The 23,399-nt window shown below is 47.9% G+C and overlaps 1 protein-coding gene across 13 annotated transcripts in view; it reads right to left on the bottom strand.

Moving 5' to 3' along the window:
* The window catches only part of CELF4 (CUGBP Elav-like family member 4), a 996,171-nt gene that overhangs the window by 182,699 nt on the left and 790,073 nt on the right, over window positions 1–23,399 (bottom strand). For 9 of the 13 annotated variants that reach the window (XM_075932760.1, XM_075932759.1, XM_075932762.1 and 6 more), the window contains 2 exons: window positions 15,260–15,385; window positions 6,219–6,298 (listed from right to left, as the gene is read on the bottom strand). In XM_075932760.1, the coding sequence (XP_075788875.1) occupies window positions 6,219–6,298; window positions 15,260–15,385 (206 nt within the window). Of the gene's footprint in view, window positions 1–6,218; window positions 6,299–15,259; window positions 15,389–23,399 lie in introns of all 13 variants that reach the window. The other 4 variants (XM_075932764.1, XM_075932767.1, XM_014573598.3 and 1 more) reach the window with 1 other exon arrangement.

Below are 23,399 nucleotides of genomic sequence, written 5' to 3'. Positions count from 1 at the left end.
ACATGGAAACAATGCAACGATATTGGTCAGCATGACAGACAGTGGTCTCTGTGCACCAACAGCACTACTGTTGTCATGGCAAAGGTGAGTTTTGATGAGGCATATGAAGGAGGATCATGAGGTCCCTCTATGCATGTTTGTGGTGCTGCTCCTCCCGAGTGTGTGGAGGCAGCAGGGGAGGAAAAACAAAGATGCTTGTTTGAGAATGTAACAGGTGGGTGATGGAGGTTGGCATCATGGGTTGACCTGAGGTGGAAGCTGACATTTTGATAACAGGAGATAGTTTGTAGGGTGGCAGTAGTTTGCAATGGACCTTGAAAGTGAAGACAAGTCGTTTATTCTTGATGCCACAGGGAAGCGGGAACAAGTGGAGTTACTCAGTGAGAGAGGGGATGTGGCCACAAATGACGGGGTAGGAAAATGATCTTTGCAGCAGCCTGAGCAAGATGGCTTTTGCCGTAATCGAAGCATGAGCTTATGAGGGCCTGGGTGACAGTGTTAAGTGAGGGGATGGATCTAAGGAAGTCCATATCTTAGACACATTACGCACAAGGAATCTTTGGGAATTAGACACAGTCTGGTTGTGAGGAACTAGCGAGGCCCGATTGGGCAGGTAACAGGTCCGAGGGACCAGCAGGAAGTTGGTATTGCCCAAGGAAGGAAGTCATGGGACAGGAAGGAGAAGAAAGCTCAAAGACACTGTTTTAGGCCATCATGAGCTTCTGCTGACACTAGACATCTACAAGGACATGTGAGAAACACAGGCAGACATTTGAGTTTAGACAAAAGCAGACGGGCCTGGTGTCGAGAGGGGCAGTCAGTCTGGAAGTGGCAAGTGAATGTGTTGGTGGAAGGAGACGAGATGGAGGGAATAGTTAAGGGGGTTAAGACCTGGGCTTTGTGGGGCCCTCACAGAAGGGAATGAGGAGCCTCCGCTGAGGGAGAAAGAAGAGAGGTAGGAGGAGAACCGGGAAAGGGCAGAGTGACAGAAGCCATCGAACCCAGGCTAAAGGGGGCCACAGCAATACCACAGACAGAGAAACCTGGATGAAACTATTGGCCTCCCAAAGAATGAAAGGATTTAGAGTCAGTAAAATAAATGCAGCAACAGATTGTGAGGTGCTCAGAGGCTGTGGTAAAAGAACCCGTAAAAGCAGCATCTGTCAACAGACGTGGTTGAAACTGTTGACTCCATACAGAAGCAAAGGACTTACAGGCAGTAATTCCCCGAATCAGCTGCTTTGGAGCAAAGAACGGCGCTTTTGTACTGCTGTTGCCTGCACCGCTACTGGGCTCTCTAAGGAAAAAAATTCCATGCGGAGAGGTACAGGGTGTGTGATGAATGGCAGCCAGGCTTGTATCCAAGGAAAAGGTTAAAAAAAAAACTTTCACAAAAGAAAGTTGCCTTTGAAACTATTAGGCAGCATATGTTGTGTGAACAGGAAGTCACAGCGGAGCAATAACCCTGGCAGCTGTGGAGAGACAGGAGCCGGCTGCAAGAATGAGCGACCTGAGACCTGACAAGAATGATGATGGATGCCCTGTTGGTTGTACATGAGGACGAGGCAAGAACCCTTTAAACGGGTTGAACCACAGGGACAGCTCTGAGCGGGCCTTGCATCCAGATAAGCCAGCCTAGCGTTAATGGTGATGGGAAACGAGGCAAGTAAGAAGGCCCCGTGAGCGGCCCTCCTTCACCTCAGTGGGCCACAAGATTGTCGTAACCAAGATGGTCTCCTGGGACAGGACAGTTTTGGTAACTGCGCTTATGTACCTAGAATTTGCGAGGTGTGCCAAGTGAACCGTAGCACAACTTTGAATGCTGGGGGTGGGCATGGCTCTCACAGTCAATGTTGTGTACAATCAACCCTTGCTTTTAGGCTTTGTCTACACTAAAAGGAAGATCACTGCTGCTGCCCACATCGATCTTCCGGAGTTCAATTTAGCAAGTCTAGTTAAGACCTGCTGAATCGAACTCAGAGAGCACCCCCTCCCCCACCAGCATCTGGAACTCCTTCTTTTGCGAGGCGTAAGGGAAGATGGCAGGAGTGTTTGCTCCCATCCTACTCCCACTATGGGGACGCCGTGAAGCTCGGCTTAAGGTAAGCCAACTCCTGCTATGTATTGTATGTAGCTGGAGTTGCATACTGTAAGCCAAGCTTCTGGGTTTAGTGGTGACCTGGCCTTAGTGTGTGTCAATATCAGTAGGAGAAAAACTACGCAGATGGAAACCAGCAGAATTTGGCCACCCTGCTCATGGGCAATGGTTAACAAAACATCTCGCGCACCGCATGCAAAACCCTGATGGGCTGCATGTGATCCTCGAGCCGAGGGTTGCTCACCCCCACCCTCAATCCTGGACCAGATTGACCAAGGTCCATCATAAACTGACCGCTGGTGGAGTAGGGCTCACTGACTTTGATTTAGACAAGCACTTAAGTACCTTCCTGAACCGGTTCGAAAAAACAAAGGGTCTGGTGCGATCCTAAGCATCACTTTATGCCAACAGGCAAAGGGCTCACTCAATACACCAAGGGTATGTCTAGACTACAGGGTTTTGTCAACAGAAGTTTTGTCGACAGATACTGTCGACAAAGCTTCTGTCGACAAAGAGCATCTAGGCTACATCCAGTTCTGTCAACAAAGCAAGCCGCTTTGTTGACATAACAGTGTGGACGCAAAGGACAGTGTAGATTTAATAATGCCTTCCATTGACAGAACTCTGTCGATAAAAGGCATTATTCCTCGTAGAATGAGGTTTACATATGTCGACAAAACTGCTGAGTTTTGTCGACGTTATGTCGACATAACTCAAAGGCAGTGTGGACGCAGGTATAGTTTTGTTGACAAAAGTCCACTTTTGTCGACAAAACCCTGTAGTCTAGACACACCCCAACTGTTAGAGTAACTATCCAAAGAGTGTCCTAGAAGGCATGATATAAAAACTGGCAACACAACGGTCATACCTGTCATCACAACAGTGTAGATCTGGGTGGTGTTTGAAGACTCCTGTGTACCTGCTGGAGGCAGAGGAGTCCCAGGTCTGCCCTCGACAAAGGAATGTCGTTTTGCCTCTTTTCCTCTGTCTCCAAGGCATATTGAGCAAGGTGAGGCCGGGGCACATTTATATCGAAGGCAAACCAAGCAATTACGCCAACCAGAGAAGCTAAATAGACTAGAGGAGGAAACAAACAGCATTGCCCCTGCACAAGCAGCAGGGAAGAAAAAGCCTTTTCTAGAGATGCACATCTTTGGACTTCAGAAAGCAGAGGAGCGAACCCCTTAAACCAGCAGTTTTCAAACTTTTTTTTCATGACCTAGTTGAAGAAAATCGTTGATGCCACAACCCAGTGTAATTTGATTGGAGTGTGGGCTCTGGGGTGGGGCTGAGGGTGTGAGCTTTGGAGTATAGAAGGGGGCGCTGGCTGTGGGAGGGTTAGAGCTTATCCAGGAAGGGCTTGCCTTGAGCGGCTCCCAGCCAACGGTGCAGCGGGGGTGCTAAGAGAGACCTCCTGCCTCTCCTGGCCCCGCAGATCAGGCTGCCCCCAGAAGCAGCCAGTGGCAGGTTCCCAGCCAATGGGAGGGCGGAGCTAGTGCTCAGGGCAGCGGCAGGGGGAGGAGCCCTGTGCGCTCTTCCCATCCCCCCACCTAGGAGCTGGGTCTGTTGCCAGCCGCTTCTGGGGCGCAGCGCAGTCTGTGGTGCCAGGAAAGGCAGGCAGCTGCCTTAGCACCCCCACTGCTCACCTGATCCCCCTAAAGCAAGGAGACCCACCGCCCGACATTCCATGACCCAGTCGCGACCCGTAGTTTGAAAATGACAGCCTTAAAAACCCCTGTGAATGTCGGATCTTTCTGCCAGGAAAAGCGGGAGATGCTGTGAACGAGGAAGCAGTTTAGGGAAAGACAGAACTTGCTAGGATTGAGTTGTAGGCGCTAGTAGAAAGAGCAGCTAGTTTTGCTGGTACCTATTTTTTCCTGTGATTTTGGTTGGCATCGCGCAATCTCTATTCTGATTAATAAACTTGTTCTTAGTTTGGCTCTAGACCACCGTGGCGCCGTTATCGTGAAAGGAAGAGAGAGTCCTTAGCTAAGACAACTGCCTGGGGTGTGTACTGCCTCTGTGAGGCAGCCAACGTAGCAATTTCTGTGAGTGTCCAGTGAGTGTCTGCACTGAACACTGCCATGACACATCTGTGGGGAACCTGGGAGCAGGGATTCACAGCTGGCTACCTGTGAAGCCGGGTAAACACTGGTACAGTCCTGAGGAATTCGCTGGAGAGATGGACACACTGGTGTGGCAAGGAGCTGTCACACCGTCTAAGCCACGGCAACATTCCCCTTGTTGAGGCGGAGGGAGGTAATGCAAAGCTTCCGGTTCTAGGGGTCCCGAGCGGAGTATCAGCCAGACCTGATGCAACTGAGTCTCTTTATTGGCCCTGCTCTCACAAAGAACCAGATCAAATGCTCTAGCTGATGGGGTCAATAATGACTATTTTTCAGCTTTGATAAGAGCAGGGGCGATAATGCTGTGGCCCTGGCCAAACTGCAGCTTGCTCATTTTACAAATTCAAAGTTCCGTGTCCTCACAACGGGGAAAAGTCGAATGTAGTCCAAGGTAATGCGTCCACATTAACAGCCTTCCTCAGACTCAGAATCCCAGGAAGCTCTCTAATCAGTTCAAATTAGCGACAGTGGAACATCTACACTAACGTTATTTCGGATGTACAACTTCAGAAACAGTGTTACTCCTCGTGAAAAGCAGGACTATCGAGTCTGACTTCCACAGCCCCTTATTCCAGAATAACAAGGTTGGTAGTGTGGACGCATCACGTACAAAATTGACTTAAGGGGCTAATTTTGGACTAATGTCCTAGGATAGACATTAGATACAAGCTTGAGTGTATGTGAAAGAGAAAAATAAGCCTTTCCTCCAAATATCAGGCTGGAGTCTCAGCCTTACTGGTAGTTTGTCCAAATGGCGTGACCTTAGGTTGATGGCCAAGAAGACCCTCCTAAGGCTACATCTATACTACTGCAGAAAGTTGACCTGAGGTACACAATTCCAGCTATGTGAAAAATGTAGCTGGAGTCAACATACCTTAAGTTGAGTTACTGCTGGCTCTGCATCATGGGAGGTCAATGGGGTCTGGTCTACACTAGGAGATAAGTTCGAATTAAGATATGCAACTTCAGCTACATTATTGCATAGCTTAAGTAGAAGTGTCTTAACTTAAATTTTGACGCCATCCACACTGCGGGAAGTCGAAGGGATCACACTGTCCCTTCACCTTTCCTTACTCCTTGTGAGGAGCAGGACTACTGGCAGCAACAGGAACAGCCTCTCAGTTCGAATTAACGGGTCTTCACTAGACCTGCTAATTTGAACCAAAGAAGATCAATTGCAGCTGCTTTGATCTTATCTGAAGTGTAGACATGGCCTGGGAGAAACTCTCCCATCGACTTTCCTTACCCTTCTCACTGGTTGTAGAGTAACAGAGTTGATAGGAGAGCAATTTTTGGTCAATTTGGTGGGTCTTAACTAGACCCACTAAATCAACCACCAGTGGATTGACCTCAGAGCATCCATCTGGACTGTAGCATAGATGTAACCTAAGACGTTTCACAACTCTTTTAACTGAGCTTCAGAGGAGAGAATAAGAGCTGCATTTTGCCTGGTTATGCACTTTTTTGAGGTTGCATGAAGGAGCAAATCAGAGTGCAGCTTGGCTCTAAATTCTGCATTCATCATGTTTGTCTGCTTTTCTCTGCTGAGCACCAAAAAAGTTCCTCATAGTTTCCCCGACAGACAAATTTTCCTTGGCCAAGAAAAAAACATTTAAACCCTGGCAAAAACTTGAATCATCCCTGTGCAACTAGTGGCATTACCTCCGGGATAAATCTGGCCCAGCTGGTTTCACACTTGTGACCAGGTGTCTTTGAAGACAATCAAAACCCTATCACTACCGATTACGGGACATGGCATCTCTTGAGCTCACATGTATGTGAAACTACATCCTTGCCATCCTGGCCTTTTCAATGAATAGCTAAACAAACCCGAGGCCCCACACGCCTCAGCTGCATTCTATTTTTCCTGGAAGAGGATTCAGAAAGCACCAATAAATCATCCACCCTTACTCCCCTCTCCCCGTCTTCAGCCCCCGGCTAGCATGGGCGGAATAGACCCATAAGGTGTTCTCCTCCATTAGCCCTCTACTCACCGGCATTGTCTGGCTTCCATGCAAGGCATTGATGGCTGCTTGGGCCTCTGCGTGCGAGGAGTATTTCACAAACGCACACCCTGTGAGAGGAAGGAGAGGAAAGAGAAGGGTTTTCAAAAACAGAAAGCAGCAGGCATCTTATATGGGCAGCCACGGCCAGCCACATGGAAGAGATTTACTCTGTTCAAAGCCCACATGGCTCTCCTAGCTACAGAAATGGTTGGCTATTTGTCGAGATCCACACATGGGCACCACCCCGTACAGCCCGTCAGTGCTGATCTCTGTCCCAAAGAGCTTTGTCGTGATGACTTTTGACATGAGAGGGGAGAGCATGGGGATGGCCGCCATCTTGTTGAAGTAAAGCCAGAGCTGAGTCTGAGGCAAACACCCAAACCTTCGAGTCGGAGGCCCCCTCTGTCATGTGGCGGGCAGAAGGTGGAGGGGTGAGCCCACTAGCTCACTGCACCTAACTGTCCACGTGGACCTTTCTGCTGCTCATTGAGAGTTGCCCATGCACTCTGAGGTGGTCCGGTTGGGCCTTGTCTGAGCTAGGCCAGAAGACATGTTGGCACCTTGTCGCTCACGTACGCTCATCAGCAGCTTCGTGTGATCGGGGCAGGGTATTCGTGGACATGTTCTGAGCTGGGTGAGATCAAGCCAAGGCTCCCTTGATGACCTTGACACGCCAACAGGTGTTAAAACAACCGCTGTCTTTTCTAATCCCTTTATCCCTAGGGCGACACAGCCAAAATCCTACTCTAGACATGGCCTTAAAACAGGGGTGGGGGACCTCATTCCCAAGGGCCAGATGCGGCCCACTGTTTGCCTGGATCCGGCCCCCAAGGCTCAGGGCCTCCCTAGCACTGGTAAGTCAATGGTGGTGCTCCAGCCCCCCCCCCCAACCGCTGCTCCACCGTGGGGCTGGAGCACACAGAATCTACTAGCCTGCCTCCCCCCAGGCTCTGGTGTGGGAGAGGAATATGGGGAGTGTCTTTCTGCTTCTCAGCTGGGGTCCATATCAGTGAGGGTTTTTTTGGGTTTGCATGTCACTTGTGCAGTGTGTGGCTCCCAAACTGATTTTTCTGTGGGTCACCGGTCCCCGCCCCAGTTCCCCACCTCTACCTGAGAAGAAGAAAACACCACGGCTACGTCTAGACTGGTATGATTTTCCAGAAATGCTTTTAACGGAAAAGTTTTCCCTTAAAAGCATTTTTTGGAACAGAGCATCTAGATTGGCACGGACACTTTTCTGCAAAAGCACTTTTTGCGGAAAAGCGTCCGTGCCAATCTAGATGCGTTTTTCCGCAAAAAAGCTCCGATCGCCATTTTCGCGATCGGAGCTTTTTTGCGGAAAACAAATCTGAGCTGTCTACACTGGCCCTTTGGTGCAAAAGTTTTGCGCAAAAGGACTTTTGCCTGAACGGGAGCAGCATAGTATTTCCACAAGAAGCACTGACAATCTTACATGAGATCGTCAGTGCTTTTGTGGAAATTCAAGCGGCCAGTGTAGACAGCTGGCAAGTTTTTCCGGAAAAGCGGCTGATTGTCTGGAAAAACTGGCCAGTCTGGACACAGTCCATGAGAATGACTATGTCATGAAATGACTAGTTCTTCCAGTGAGATGTATCGCATTGGCCTCTGGCAGGTGGAGTAGCCGCTTACCTGGCGTTCCTGCTAGCTCTGCCCCACATCTCAGTGTCTCGTAAGATAAGACAGCTGCCCTTAGCTTCCCTGCTGGCTGGCTGCTGTGTGTGTGTAAATCAGGACCCGCGCCGCTTCCGTAAATAGCACCCGCAAATGGAAACTCGTAATATTAACTCTGTCAGGGCTCAATATTGATCCCAAATAGCTTTTTGAAAAGCAAGGCTGAGGCGTCAGCTCACTCGGGCTAATAATTAAACTGGTTAGCAATATGGAGCTGCCACTCATGCTCAGCCTTATAATGAAATTGTAAAAAAAAAAAAAAAAAAAAAAGAGAGAGAGCGAGAGTGAGAGAGAGAGAGTGTAGTAGTAGAAAATAGAGTAGTAGAAAATTATTCTCTAGGGCTGTGTGCTCTTTGGAACCTGCTGCTAACTGATCTCAGTGATTATTGCTTTTATTATGACTGAGGTTTGATTCCTTTGTGATTATTTTTTATCCTTTGCCACTCCGGGTGGGTGCAGAGGGGCACTTGAATTTCCTGCTTTCGCTTAGTCCCCACTGGGTTTTCCAATTAATGGAGTGTTTAACCTCAGAAGATCATGAAGTGTGGAGTTGGTTTCCTTACAATCTGGCTGGCTCCTCCCCCCACTTTATATAATATAGTTAGTTGAAAAATATGCCCCCTCCCACCCCAAAAATGGAGAATTGCTCGCATTTTCTCCCCCCTATCGAAATGCAAAACTTGCATGACATTTTTTATTGACATTTTTCTACCAGTGCTAGAGCTGGTCACAGGCAGGACTGAAATTTTCCACAAATATTTGTGTGAAAAAAGACTCCCAACCTTTTTGTTCTGGTCAAAAGTTTGATGAAAAATTGAAACAGAGACAATTTGGATCGGCAGTATTCATCCATAGCCCGTCAAAACCGATGAATGGAATGGCCAGCATGTCACCTTTTCCTTTGGCCTCTCCAAGCATGCTGCGACTGAAGCGATTTTTCAGTTTTCTCCCCATAAACTTACCAACGCCGCTTACTAAAGCAACAGGCAGAAAAACCTCCTTTCCCATCCCTCAACAGAACAAACCGCGTGAGAGAAAAACACCGTCATTCTTGGGAAACCTAGCTTCTGTCTCCTGCTGTACTCAGACTCCTTGTGTGACTTTGGGCATGTCACTTAGTGTCACTCTGCCTCAGTTCCTCATCTGTAAAATGGGGGCAACAACCCTGCCCTGCCTCACAAGTCATGAGGGATCCCAAGGGTGACATAGGACTGAGTCCAGTCCCCTGTGATCATAGGAAACCACTACACGGCCTGGGGTGCGTCTACGCTTCACCGTCATTCTGAGATAACTGGCGTTATTTCGAAATAACAATGTGAGCGTCTACACAGCCATTCTGTTATTCTGAAATAATTTCAAAATAATGGACGGCGTATTCCGAAATCTGTAAACCTCATTCTACAAGGAATCACGCCTATTCCAAAATAGCTATTTCGAAATAAGGCGTGTGTAGATGCTCCACTGCTGCTATTTCAAAGTAGCCGTCCCCAGGCCCATTCTAAGTTATTCCTCCCCAGTGCCTCCTGGGGCTGTAAATCCAGATAGCACGTCTACATTAGCAGAGCTCGACGATCGTAGCGAAAACCACTCACTAGCCCTGCACCGCGCATGCATGAGACCTGCACTGCGCCTGCGCGGACGGCTGGTGAACAGGGCGACCGGCTGAAAACTACTCGTCACGGGCGAGTAGATAAGCGCATTTGTCGAGCTCTGTACATTAGGGAAGCCTGACTCGGATGCATTTTTAGGCTTCCCTGCAGTGTAGACGTGCTATTTCAAAATAGCCATGCGGTGTAGACATACCCCTACTGCCTATTCTCAGGGGTTCCATATGTCCCACAATTCTATAGCTTTACCAGTGAGCCTTCTAGTACTTTCTTCGGAGGCCTTTTCCCATTGGCGTATATTGTCAAGAACTATTTTTCTTGAATTCCAGAAGAAACGTCCTCTGTGTTCCATTTCATCCCCAAGTTCCTCAATTAACTCACCCTAAAAAGTTCTCCAACATAACAAGCCTGTGAACTTCCCCTGGGCAAACAATAGGAGGCAACGTTTCAACATGCAGAATGCACAGAATTTAAAGCCAATTTATTTCGAATGTGTGAAAATTTCCAGCCAGTTCCACTGTGCGGTGTCCTTTGGGCATTTGCAGCTAGTGATCGCCTCGTGCAATTAGCTTTGCGGACATCAGCCATACCAAATCGCACGGCTGCTTGAACCTCTCTGCAGCCAGCAGCGCCTACTGTTGGAGCAATGGGGAGTTACTTTAGGTGTTTTGGTGTTTCATGCGTTATAGGTCTCCAGTCCTCGAGAGGGCGACACAAACCCATTTAATTGATTAGTTCTGACGTTTCCCGAGCCATTAAAACCGTGTGGAACTTTTGATGGAAGAGGGGATGTCTCCCAAGTCAGTGCAGTACTGCTAACCTCACGCATTCAAAAAAGCATAAGACTGGCTTAGATAATATTTAAAAATAATAAATGTGAGGTTCGTTTTGCTGGCTAAGCTTTGAGCACCTAGATGACATCTGAGCCGGGAGGAAACTAGAAACCAACTTGTTTTCAAATAGTGAAACCTGAGATCCTTGTGATTTCAGGATCTGGAGCTTTAAGAAAAGCACCAAAGTTTCCAAGATTTAAAATGCAGGAGTTGACATCTTGTCTGTGCCTCTATACTCCCCACCTCCAATTCTATGATCTTTAGTGTTGAAAACATTGGAATAGCACTGGGTTAAGGGCAGAAAAGCCATGTCTGAGAGAATCAACCTTGGTTTTCTGTCTGTTCTTGTTATACCAGGTTGAGTCTTCAGAACTAGGAGTAGGGGAGCGATTGAGAGAAAGTCCAGTGTTCCCTGTAAGCTGCGTGCTTGTGCAGCTGCTCAGGACGTAAGTGCCTTCTAGTTTATTGGGAGAGTGCACACAGCTAAGTTTTTTGTTTTTACAGGTGGTGCACATTCACACATGCCTTGGTGCACAAACCATTATTCCGCACATGGATGGAAACGATTAGATGGAACATTGGTGAGAATGTTCTTGTTTTTTCCTCAAACAAAATGATTCATTCAGGCTATGTCTACACTGCCCTCTCTTGCGCAAAAAATATACAAATGAAGCGAAGCGTGGAATATTGCCCCGCCTCATTTGCATAATTAATTAGGCTCCGTTTTTGTGCAAGAAGCTTTGTGCAAGAGCCATTCTTCCACTTTTTTTCCTCTCACTGATTTCAATAGGCGCTTGGCCCCTAAACACTTTTAGAAATTTGGCCCCATGTATTTAAGTACATTCCTGATGAGAGAGGGACTTCTAAACAGGAGTCTAAAATGCAGGGGTGTTTGGCCATCTGACAGCTGTGCGCATAACTCGGAGAAATAATTTGGTGGGAGTCAGGTTAATGGATAAACCTCTACGGACTGAGCTACCTCTAATTCCTGGAGCAGTGGTGCCCAACTTTTCAGGGTCATGACCTCCTTACCCCTGTCCCGCCCCCAATTCCCCAGGCCAAAGCTGGGAGTAGGGACTTGCTCCAGGGCTGGGAGACATGGGCAGGGATAAAAAAGCCAAGGCTGGGACCACAACTGGGGGCAGGGCTCGGGCCAGGACCAGAAGCAGAACCCAAGCTCTGGTCTGAGGCTGGGGCCAGAGCAAAACTGGGGGCAGACTGGGGCTGGGTCGTGCCCCGTGGAGGTTGGTCTGGACCCTGCCGTCTCCCCCCCCCAGAATGTTCCTTCAGTGCTCCACAGTTTGGGGCCCACTGCCCTACAGTCTGGTCCTTCCTGGGAAGACAGCAGCAGAATAGCAGGGAGGTGGGTGTGCAGTGGATTCTGTTTCTGCTCTGTCTGTCCACCAGCATTCACCAGCATTGCATTCATTTAATTGGCTTTACAGAGATAGGCCAACGGCAGGATCAAAGAGAACAGACAGGGGATGTACAAAGACAGAGGGAGACCAAGGAAATATCTTATCGTGCTCACACAATTAACCTGTGGAACTCACTGCCACAGTATGTGGTGATGGCCGAAAGTATAATGGGTGTAAACATGAACTAGGGAAGTTCATGGCGGGTTGGTCCATCAATGGCTATTAGCTCAGATGGTCGGGAATCAGGGCAACCGTCAACCTCTAACTGCCTGCCAGTCGCCAGGAGAGGGAAGACGGAATGGATCTCTCCCCCATCGTCCTGTTCTGTACATTCCCCCTGAAGTTCAGGCATGGACCATTGCTCTCACCCTGGAGGGCAGCTGTTATGTTCTTAAGTCCCAGCCTTTCTGGAGATGAAGCTGTAATTGACAATGGGTCAGTACAAAGGGCAAAAAAAGTGTGTGTGTTTGTGTGTGTGTGTGTGTTTGTGTGAGTGCGTGTGTGTTTTTTCTTTTGCTACCACCAGGCTACTTCCATAGGGTATGTCTACACTACCACCCTAGTTCGAACTAGGGTGGTAGTGTAGACATACCCATAGTGAGTAACAGGGGGAGCAATGAGACATCTCATGGGGCTGTGAGAAAGCTAGAAAGGGAGCCCCATAGAATAACAACCAGATTCAACAGACATTCTCTTCAGTGGATAGAATCATAGAATCCTAGAACACTAGAACTGGAAGGGACCTCGAGAGTCATCGAGTCGAGAACCCTGCCCTCACGGCAGGACCAAGCACTGTCTAGACCATTCCTGGCAGATGTCTACCTAACCTGCTCTTAAAAATCTTAGAATCCCATTAATTTCAACATGCCCTTAAAAAGTCGGAAGCTCAGAGGGGATGTGGCTGGGAGAAAGCGGAGGGCCTCAGCTATGGAAAAACCCTCCCGTTCTAACTCCATGTTTGCTACCTTACAGCGCTACCACCCAATTCCTGCTCTGGGTGTTAGCCTTTCCCAGACTCACACCTCCAGAGCAGAGAGTATATTGCACACTCCCTGTGCTCTACCACCGCTGTGTCTCACCACCGTGATGCGCTGGGGCCTGTCGGAAGACAAACCGTCTTTGCTGGCTGACAGTGACTTTCTGGGCACATCAGTGTCGTTCTCAAATGTGCCACTGTGGTTAGGGTCCTCTGTCTCCGTGTTGCGAAAATATGCCCGCCGATGTCACATGTCAAAATAGCTGGCGACATATGAACTGCAACGGCAGAGCTGGTATCTTCTTCGCACCTGCCAGCATACTTGATGAAATATTACACACCGATCCCTATTTAATGGATGCATTTCAAATATCTAAAAGGGTGTCACAAGGAGGAAGGAGAAAATTTGTTCCTCTTGGTTTCTGAGGACAGGACAAGGAGTAATGGGCTTAAAGTGCAGCAGGGGAGGTTTAGATTGGACATTAGGAAAAAATTCCTAACTGTCAGGGTGGTCAAATATTGGAATAAATTGCCAAGGGAGGTGGTGGAATCTCCCTCTCTGGAGATATTTAAGAACAGGTTAGATAGACATCTGTCAGGGATGGTGTAGACGGAGCTTGGTCCTGCCTTGAGGGCGGGGGGCTGGACTCGATGACCTCTCGAGGTCCCTTCCAGTCCTATTATTCTATGATTCTATGATTTCACTGTCAAGAGAGGAGAGCGTCCTGTTCAAAGTGAAGATACTTTTCTAGGAAATGCTGGGATGAATGACCCTGGCATGAGGTGGAAAATCCTTGTTCAAATGCTGATCCTGGAGAAACGGCTGTGATGTGCCATGCCTCAAGGACTGGACCACCCCTGCCGCACATGTCCTGGGGTAAGTACAGCCTCAAACGTGCCAACAACTGGCGAGGCTGTTCAACAAGGCTAATTTTCACGTGTTAAGTTTTTGGCCGTGAAACTGGATGTAAGATCTTTGAAATTGGAGGTGGCAAATTCCACCAAGGCACATCCGGGTGCAAAGGGTGCACGTGCAAAAATGTATGTGCATTTGTTATCCTGCAGTTGTGCGAGCTAGTGACCATCTGCACGTGCAAAATGGCCCTTGTGCATGTTAATGACCTCTCTTACTAGTGCCGATTCCTGTTTGTTTGGAATGGTGGGTCTGTGGCTGGGAAAGTTATGTGGTCCATGGGATCATCTAGTTCATTCTTTGGGGGACAAATGCAAGATCATAGGCTTCCTTTGGGACATTTTTCTGCACTTTGCTCATGCCAGCTTTATGTCATGGGGTGTCTACTGGAGAGGCAGGAAAAGGGAAGAAGGGAATTTGTGTGCAGCCATCTTGGTCTTGTTAACAAGAGAGCAAGAGTCAGGCTAAGTCTGTGGCCTGACAACGCGAGATCTGTAATTAGACGCTGCCTTTGCCTCTCGCCTCCATACGGAGATAGGGATAGAATGCTGACTGGCAGGGACCTTGAGATAAGAAGCATCTGGGTGGAACTAAAATAACTGTTAGCCATTGGTGTTTGTAATGGGAAGGAGACTAATTGTTATTGTTATTATATCTAATGGACAGTATAGAAACTGCTTCATAATTGCTTGTATTCAAAGATCTGCCTTGGAGGGGGGGGGGCTTCCCCCCCCCCGTCTGAACCAGTTTTTCCTTTGCTGCAGCTTGTAATAAAACTGCCTCTGGCTACTTGTTGCTTACAAACTCAGAGTGAGAACAATGTTTTCTTCCATACTACCATTTCCAGTTAGGAAAAGCAAAGGATGGGGTTGAGAAACGTGAGTTGTAGGTGCAGCTGCACTATTCTGTCTCCTGGGCCACTGCTGGCTTCACTGGAGGAAATTCTCTTTTTAAATGTCCAAACATCAAAGAAGAAACCAAAGTCAGAGTCCAGTGCTGGTCTGTATCACACAGCTAGTTGAAACAATTGGCTCGTTGATCGTGGAATATTTTTGTTTGGTCAAAAGTTATCCAGCTTTTCTCAGGGGGAGGGAGGGACACAATAAAGCACCTCCCAACTTTGGAGGTAAAAGATATTTTGTTTTGAAATTTTATTTCCCAGCGATCGCTGAATTGCTATCTTCAGTTTGCCTCTTTGTGACCAAGCGGGGCTCTGCAGCGACCCTGCCTCAGTTTCCCCTGGAGGTTCCTGGAACTAATCCACTAAGGCTTTCCTCTGGCTAATAACACCCCAGACTGGGGCTGGTCTAATAACAAACAAGTTGAAACAAGCCTCCAAGTTCCCCAGTGAATCCATGGACTCTCAACACAACAGTTCATTCTTAGCTCTAGCGCTTCTTTCCAGCAACCTCTCCCAGCTATTTCTACTTGGAATCCCTCCCCCACTCCTTCCTTTCCCAATGAGAGGATCCAAAATGCACCCGAGTTGTCATTAATCGAGTTGCTGAGTCTCCTGGATACTTCTGTACAGACCCGGGGGCTGGGGCTGGTTGGAGGAGCAATACCACTGTACATCACGAGCCGTCTCACCTTTGCTGTTGCCATCGGGTCCCCGGAGGATCGTGCACTCCTCGATGTTCCCAAATGCCTCGAATAGCCTGCGCACGTCATCTTCTGACTGTTGCTTGTTGAGCATGCCCACAAAGAGTTTTCTGTCTTCTGGAACAAAATAAAGAGATGCTTACCATATTTCGGGAGGAGTGCGAAAGTCAACGTGACTCCACGCAACATACAAAAGACTGAGGCGGGAGGGAAGTGCCCAGGGCCGGATTAAGACATGCAGAGGCTCTAAAGCATGTCAAGTTTAGGAGGCCCCATAGAATTACCAAAAAAATGTGTCTTATTCTAACAGAAAGGACAATGAAAATAGAAAGAAGGAAGGTTTCGATTTGTCTGTATGTGGCACATAGGCAAGGCTGCATCAAAAAAACGGATAATTTTTTTGTATTTAGAGGCTCCTCATAATATGAGGCCCTAAACTGTAGTTTGCTTAGCTTGTGCTTAAATCCGGCACTGGAACACGCCTCCCCCCCCCCAAGGTAAACATTTTCAGAAGTGGCAAGGGATTTGGGGATGCCAAGCTGGAAATGCCTTAAAGGGTGTGTCTAGACTACAGGGTTTTTTCGAAAAAAGTCGCCTTTTTTCGAAAAAACTGTACCTGTGTCTAGACTACTGCAGTGTTCTGTCGACAGTAAATCAAAAGAACACACCTGTTTTGTAGATGGCGGTAAACCTCGTTCTACGAGGAATAATGCCTTTTTTTGAAAGTCATCTTTCGAAAAAAGGCGCTATTGCATGAAAACAGGGCTTTTTCAAAAGAGAGTATCTAGACTCTCTTTTGAAAAGGTGAGCCGCTTTTTCGAAACATCTTCTTGTTGTCTAGGTGCTCTTTTTCGAAAGAGGCTTTTTCGGAAGATACGTTCGAAAGATACTTTCGAAAAAACCTCTTTCGAAAGAGGCTTGCAGTCTAGATGTAGCCAAAGAAGCCTTGTTTTCAGGAAGTGCCGATCATCATATTAAACGGCAAGCATTGTGTGGACTTGAAAATCAAAGCACCGCCGACCAATTAGTCACCTTAGAATATATATGCCCCAAGCCTCATGAGTCAGTGCTCTCTACTCAGTCTCTGCAGACGACTCCCCGGAAATAAAACTCTGGTATTTTCCAGACTGCCACTCAAAGGGAATGCATACAAGGATGGCATTTAGAACCAACCTTCAATTAAGAAGTGCCCTTTTTAGTAGCCACCACTTTACCCTATAAGCTGCAGGAGAAAATAATTAAGTTTAACAGAAGCGGCTCTGTTTTGAAATGGTCTTTGATTTAAAGCAGCCAGGGAAGTAATTACATGGACTGGAAGCCCTGGCTTGTAAATGGAGATTTTTGTCTTATCTAAACACATATAAACGTTCACACTCACGTTATATAGAAACACATTCACAGGCGCGCACTGACCTCTGCATAGACACACAGACAAATATGCATGCAAACTATTTTTGAAGGCCAACTGAGGCAAGACAGCTAAATGGATTTTGCCCAAACATTTCCAAACTTGAGGTGGTTCACCATGTAAAGCCCAAACTGACCATGACGCTTAGCTGAGTTAGCACGGGTGTGTCCCATCTCTGCTAGTTAGCTCTGACAGCACTAGGCGCAGTGGGTAGATGCTGGGTTTTTAACAGCAAGTATTGTATTTACCCTTGGGCTGTTGGCAAGGCTTTGTGTATGTAACACTGACAGGCCCACATTGTTGGCAGGCCGGGATTAAGCCTGAGATCTCTGGAGAGAAACGCACAAGCGTCTACTGCATGAACGAAAAGCCACCTGGCCCTTCGCGAAGGACGTAGAACAGAACTCTCAAAGCAGTCTCTGTGCCACTAGACGGGACAGATCTGGGAACATGGAGGTTAGGTCCATAAAAGGCTATTAGCTAGGGGATAAAATGGTGTCCTTGGCCTCTGTTTGTCAGAGGCTGGAGAGAGATGGCAGGAGACAAATTGCTTGATCGTTGTCTTCGGTCCACCCTCTCTGGGGCACCTGGTGCTGGCCACTGTCGGCAGACAGGATACTGGGCTAGAAGGAACTTTGGTCTGACCCAGTATGGCTGTTCTTATGTTCTTATGTCCCTCCGGGTTGCTGGTGCTCTATGCAAACCAGCACCAGTACCGCCCCCCTCCACCAGGGGGACAGACGCTGAAGCTGTGGGGGAAAGGTGTAGCCAATTCTCCCAGGCCGGACATCATTGACTGTAATGATGTCCTGTCCGTCTGGCCTGGGAGAGTTGGCAACCTGGAGTGGAGTTGCATGGTCTTCTGCTGAGTGGCTATGGGAGGGGACGGAGAGGCTGCCAGACCAGTGCTGAGTGGGGGGAGAACTGGGGGATGGAGCTAAGGCCGGCCAGAGCCCATAGGCAGCATGTGGCAGCATAGGGCACCATGAACGTTGGGGGCCCAGTTTTTGTGGTGCCTTACGCACTTGCTTGTTTTGCCTGTCGGGAAGGACACTGGACAGAACAACACCTCGAGGGTTACATTTACACCACAGGCATGTCAGTCAGGTTTGGTCCCTGACCAACACAACTACGCCTCTGTCCACCAACACCAACACTAACAGGCAGAAGTGAACTTGGGACCTCTGGAGCTAAGTGCATGATCCTCTGCCGCATGAGCTAAAAGCCACCTGGCTCTCAGCTACGGCTGTAGAGCGGGGTCCTTATTCTCTCTCTCAGTGGTCTCAGGGCCTCTAGATGGAACACTGCACCACACCCAGTAGGGGTGAGGGTTACAGATACTCCTAATGTAGATGCAGTTATATAGGGAAAATTGCACTTTTTCTGGTATAGCTCGTTTAGCTTGGGTGCGGAATTAAACAACGCCAGTAAAAGCACTGCTTTAACTGTATAAGCAAGGTCCACACTAAAAGCACTTTATCACAATACCATATTGTTATATCTATTTTGGTAAAAAACTCCTAATGTAGGGTGTGTCTACACTGCAGGGTTTAACTTGAAATAAGCTTGACAAATTGAGCTACGTCAATTGCGTAGATTATTTCGGAATAGCTTATTTCAAAATAGGGAGCATCTACCCAGCACTTATTTCGAAACAGAGCCCTCTTCCTCTGACTTCCCTTACTTCTCGTCCAGTGAGGGTTACAGGAGTCGGAGTAAGAAGTCCTCCAGCTTGACAGTATTTTAACATTATTTCGAAATAACTGCCTGCTGTGTAGAGGCAGACTGTTATTTCAGAATAGCGCTAGTTATTTCGAAACAGCGTTGCAGCGTAGATGTACCCATAGATAGGGGTGGCCTGAGGTGGGCTGCAGCAGCTGGTGCCCCAGGTGGAACGTACGATCAGCGCCCGCGCCTGCACAGCTGTCAATGGCGTGATGTCATCAGCGGGCACCCCGGGTGCTCCGTTGAAGGCGGCGCCCTAGGCGACGGCTGAGTCAGCCTATAGTCATGGGCTGTCCCTGGATGTCACCTAACTATGGAAAGTTTTAGCTTCAAAGTAATAGACCCTGGCAAATCGCCTGAAAACAGGGCCCAATCCAATGGCCACCAAAGTCAACCGAAAGACTCGCAGGGATTTCAGTGGCCACCGGATCCCCCGTTAGAGCAGATTTCTATCCATAACATTGTATCTGGCAGCTCTTATACAATACCACTGCATGAAGAGGTGGAAAGGACCTTTACATAGTTTACATTGTATATGTAAATAGGCCCTTTACACATGATTCATAAATGTCTAACTCATCATGCATTAAATACTATGTAAATATGTGTGGACCAAGATGGGGTTTTTTCTCAAAGCAGTTTACAGAACAGATGCAACCAATTTGAATAAATGCATGTTAGTAAATAAATAAACCCACTGACTTTTTTTTAAATGTTTATTTTAATGACCCGAACCGCACCAGAATGCCCCCTTAGGAAAGCCGTGAGAACACGGCTGATTTCGGCAAACTGCTTCTCTTACGCTGGCTTGGTCAATGTTGACAGACTCACGAGTCATATGTCAATTAGCAAATTGCTCTAAGAACCAAGCGAACGCTCATTGTTCATGCAATGGATTACAGCCCGGTCCCGTCCCACCAGGGTGAGCCTGCTCAACCAAGAACCCACGACCCTACGTTTCCGTTCTGTCTACGGAAAATGCACAGATAGCGAGAGTAGGAGGATGGCCTGTTTTTACACCACCATTCCCGGAGTAGCCAGCACTGACATGGCATGGTAGGAACGCAGCACTCTGAATTATCTCAGCCCTTTCTTTTTTTCTCCATCTCAGCTTTAGTCAACTCACAGACTAAAGAGACAGTGCTGATGACGTCTTAACCAGATCTGCTGTGAACCATGCACATAGAAGCCAGAAAGATCAGTGAGTGCAGTGCCGGATTTCCCTATGTACTTTTTTCAGTGCTTTGTCCAGACCATTTGTTTGAGTAATTGAGTCATTTAATCCTTCAATGGCAAGGAATGGACTAAATATTAAATGTTCTCTATGGCTCTATGAGTCCAAGAGGCTTCCGGCATCTCCCTTGGTCACATCTCTGGGATGGGGGTTGCATATATCTGTCATTGAAGGAATATTTCCTAACCATTTGGTGGGCACGGGAAAGGTTCTACCGTAGAAGAGTTTCCGCCTGGGGTCTGATGCCCCAGATGGAGGTGAGGTGCAGGGAAAAAGAGACCTTTGAGCACAACTGAAACCAAGCCTCCCCTAGAGAAAAAGCTTGTGCAAACCCTCCTTCTGGTGATGCAGCTAATATTGGCCAAACAGTGCTTTTGCAGGACTTCTGCCAATATTGATGTGGCAGACAAAATTCACACCCCTAACCAATGTTATAATACCAGCAAAAGGCCTGAGACCACTTTGCCTAGTTTCATTTATGCAAAGTGTAAATCCGGGTATGTTACGCAAACCATTTCTTTTTGGCTTTGCTCCCCTTTTCCCTGACACTCAGATATCCCTGTCTCACTGAAGACAGCGAGCAAAGGTGCCCATTATTGGCAGTTTTGCGACTTGTCCACCAGGTGGCTATGTGACGACCAGTCACTGGACTGAACCCTCTGCTCACTTACCCATGGCTTTAGGGACAAGATTTTCGAAAGTGTCTTGTGATTTGGGAGGCTAATGTGCTTCACCATAGGCCAGGTCTACACTAAAGGGGAAGGTCAAATTAAGATAAGCAACTCCAGCTTAGTTAATTACGTATCTGGAGTCGACCTCCCTTGATTCAAGTTTCCCCGCCGTCTCCACAGCGGGAGGCTGACAGGGAACAGGAGTACTGGTCACTTTTGGGGGTGCCCTCTGAGTTTGATTTAGTAAAGACCTGCTAAATCAAACTCTGGAAGATCGATCGCGTCAACGTTGATCTTCTCCAGAGTGAAAACATGGCCTGAGAATAGCTTGATTTTCAGAAAGTCCCGAGTACCCACTTCCCTGAAAACTAGTCCCCTTTAAGGACACTCAGTTTTGGACACTGCAAATCATGTTTGAAAAATCTTTGCCTAAAGTTTTTTATAACAGTGATTTATGGCAACTGCTGTCTCAGACACTTATGTGTTCACACAACCGGCTAGTGAAATAAGTCGCTTTAACCACTGGCTCCAAGCCAGTCTTTTAACCAACCAGCATATTTGCTCTTTGCATTCGGGACCTGCAAACAACCTCGTTGCTAAGTTATATAATGCATCCTGTGCACAGAAGGGGCAGAGAGGAGGCGCCCGGCAGCAGCTGGGAACATTCCGCGGGTTCCCGATCTCGACGTGCACCTGGATTCATTTGCATGTGACTGAAATGACAGCCCCATAATCCACTAATGAGCTTACACTGAACCTTTCACACCACCCATGCCCGAGATGCTTTGCCAAGTTCCAGACAAAAGGCTGACACGCCGAGCACCATGGCAACTGGACTCAACTTCATCAAATATGTCTGCGAGAGTATGCGTGAGGCCATCAGGCCGGCAGAGCAGAATGAAGAGGGATGGTGTTGGACACGGTGTGTTGTGCACGGGGATGAATGGACGCTAGATACGCTCTCGGTTGGAGACGCTTCCAAAGCATCCGGTGATGAGACTGAACTGCACTGGGTAACTAGCCCATCCTTTAGATCACGCTGATTTTGCTGCTGAAATTAGCAGCTGGAAGGGAAAGGCAATGTCAGCCCCATGGAAGTTCAACAGAAAGGGAGAGGCATCGAATGGTCAAGCCGGGGCATGGACTTGGCCAACGCTCCTGGATCGAACCACTCTGGAACGGGAGTGGGGGTGGTGGTGTTAGTGGTTGGGGGGGGGGTGTTTGTTTCCAGACTAGGATCTGAATTTCATTCTGCCATGTGTCTCTGGAATGGGCCATGTAAGTCTCTGAAGTCCCCAGACTCTGAACTTGTCCCCTTCTGAGCGCTTTGCAAACACGGGCAACTTCACTCTCCCAACAGCCCGTTGAAGCAGGTTGAGAGCATCACCCCTCCTTGACCGAGCTGCAGAAAGGGGGGGGGGGGTTAGGCTCTGAAAAGTGATTCCCTGCAAACAGCTCCACTGAGCCCCCTGGTTATTATCAGATCAATTAAGTTCAGTCTACAAGTAAAAGCTGCCAGTGGAAAAAGCCTGCACTGAAATCTGAGAGCCAGTCTGCTTCCTTCCCTTCTTCGGCATCAAACAGGAACAAAGCTGCCAGCGACAAACACTGGGAATATCTAACACTAGGTTAGAGAAACGTCTCTCAGGGGTGATCTAGAATCTGGCCTGGGATTCTATTTTCTCTCCTTCTGACTGTGATTCCCCCACTCTGTGCTGTTTTCTCCAGCCTCCTTTTCCTGCCCTCACTCTTGGGGTCTCACTACCTCAGCCTCACTCTGCACCTCACCCACTTTCAGCCAGTTTTGTTCCCCTTACTCCTTTCCCTTCCCTTTGTCTTTCTATTTAGCTGATCCCCTTCTATCTAATGCTCTTCCCTGACAGGCCATTTTCAGCCACCACACTGATCGCTCTGCTTCACCAGCGGCAGCTACTATGTTGATTGACTCTTTTCCTTACTCTGCGTCTGCCTTGTCTATTTAGAGTGCAAATCTTTGGGGGCAGGGACTGGCTAGGGCTTTTTGTTTGTACAGCACCTAGCAACATAAGGCCCCAACCTTGATTGGTCTCTAGGCATTACTGTAGTTGTTGAATAAATTAAAATATAAATTAAACACAAGGCCACTGTCCTTCTCTATAGAGTAATCACATGTAGCCTACATTTCCTACCCGCATGAGTGTAGAAATGTCCCTTGTTAGCTAAATATACAGTGTCTGTAAATCTCTTGGGCTGTGTTTATATGAAGGCCTGGCACCTCCCTTGGTGTGAATAGGGGTTAAATTATTCCCTGTTCCATTTGTATTTAAATGTTCTATTTCCATGCCCAGCGCAAGGCAGAGGTGTCAGACGGGCCCAGGGAAGGAGACGGCAGGCGAGAAAGGTGCAATGATGAAATGTTGTACACTGAGTGTCAGGTGGGGGGAAGTGCCAATTCAAGAGGCGAAAGGGACAAGGAGATGCAGGATGCTTGACTCTCTGTGGAGCAAAGGATATGCATGATACTGGCAGAGTTTGTGAAAGACCTAGGGGGAAAATCACACACACACACACACACACACACACACACACACACACACACCCTAGCTAGTTCTCTCTCTCTGCATGTATTCTTCATCCTAAACAGCAGTTGACCCCCTGTTCTGTCAGAATGAAAAAACTGTCTCCTGCCTCATCTGTGAAGTTGCAACCAGTGTCTCCATAACAGAGAGAGATCTAGCTGGCTTCTGTGGCCTGCCATGTAGGAGGACAGAGATGGTCGTCACAGAGCCTTTTGGCCTGACAAGCTGTGAGTTTGTGTATCTGTGTAACACGCTTATTGCCAGGGCATATCATATAGGTAAGTAGATTGTGTGTGTGTGTGTGAGTGTGTGTGTGTGTGTGTAATTCTTTAGGCAGGTACCATAGATGTGTGTGACTATGCGAAGAGCAGGTGCATACACATGCACATGTGTGTATGTTATAGGTAGGTATAATACTGCTGTGTGTGTGTGTGTGTATATTCTATAGGCATGTAAAACACAGATTTGCATGTATGCTATAGGAGGTACAATGCAGATGTCTGTGTGTGTATGCTATAGGCAGGTAGTAAAC

The sequence above is a fragment of the Pelodiscus sinensis genome, chromosome 6 (genome assembly GCF_049634645.1).
Source record: "Pelodiscus sinensis isolate JC-2024 chromosome 6, ASM4963464v1, whole genome shotgun sequence".
NCBI lineage: Eukaryota > Metazoa > Chordata > Testudines > Trionychidae > Pelodiscus > Pelodiscus sinensis.
Note: the sequence above shows the minus strand (reverse complement) of the source record. Positions and strands in the feature narration are given on the sequence as shown.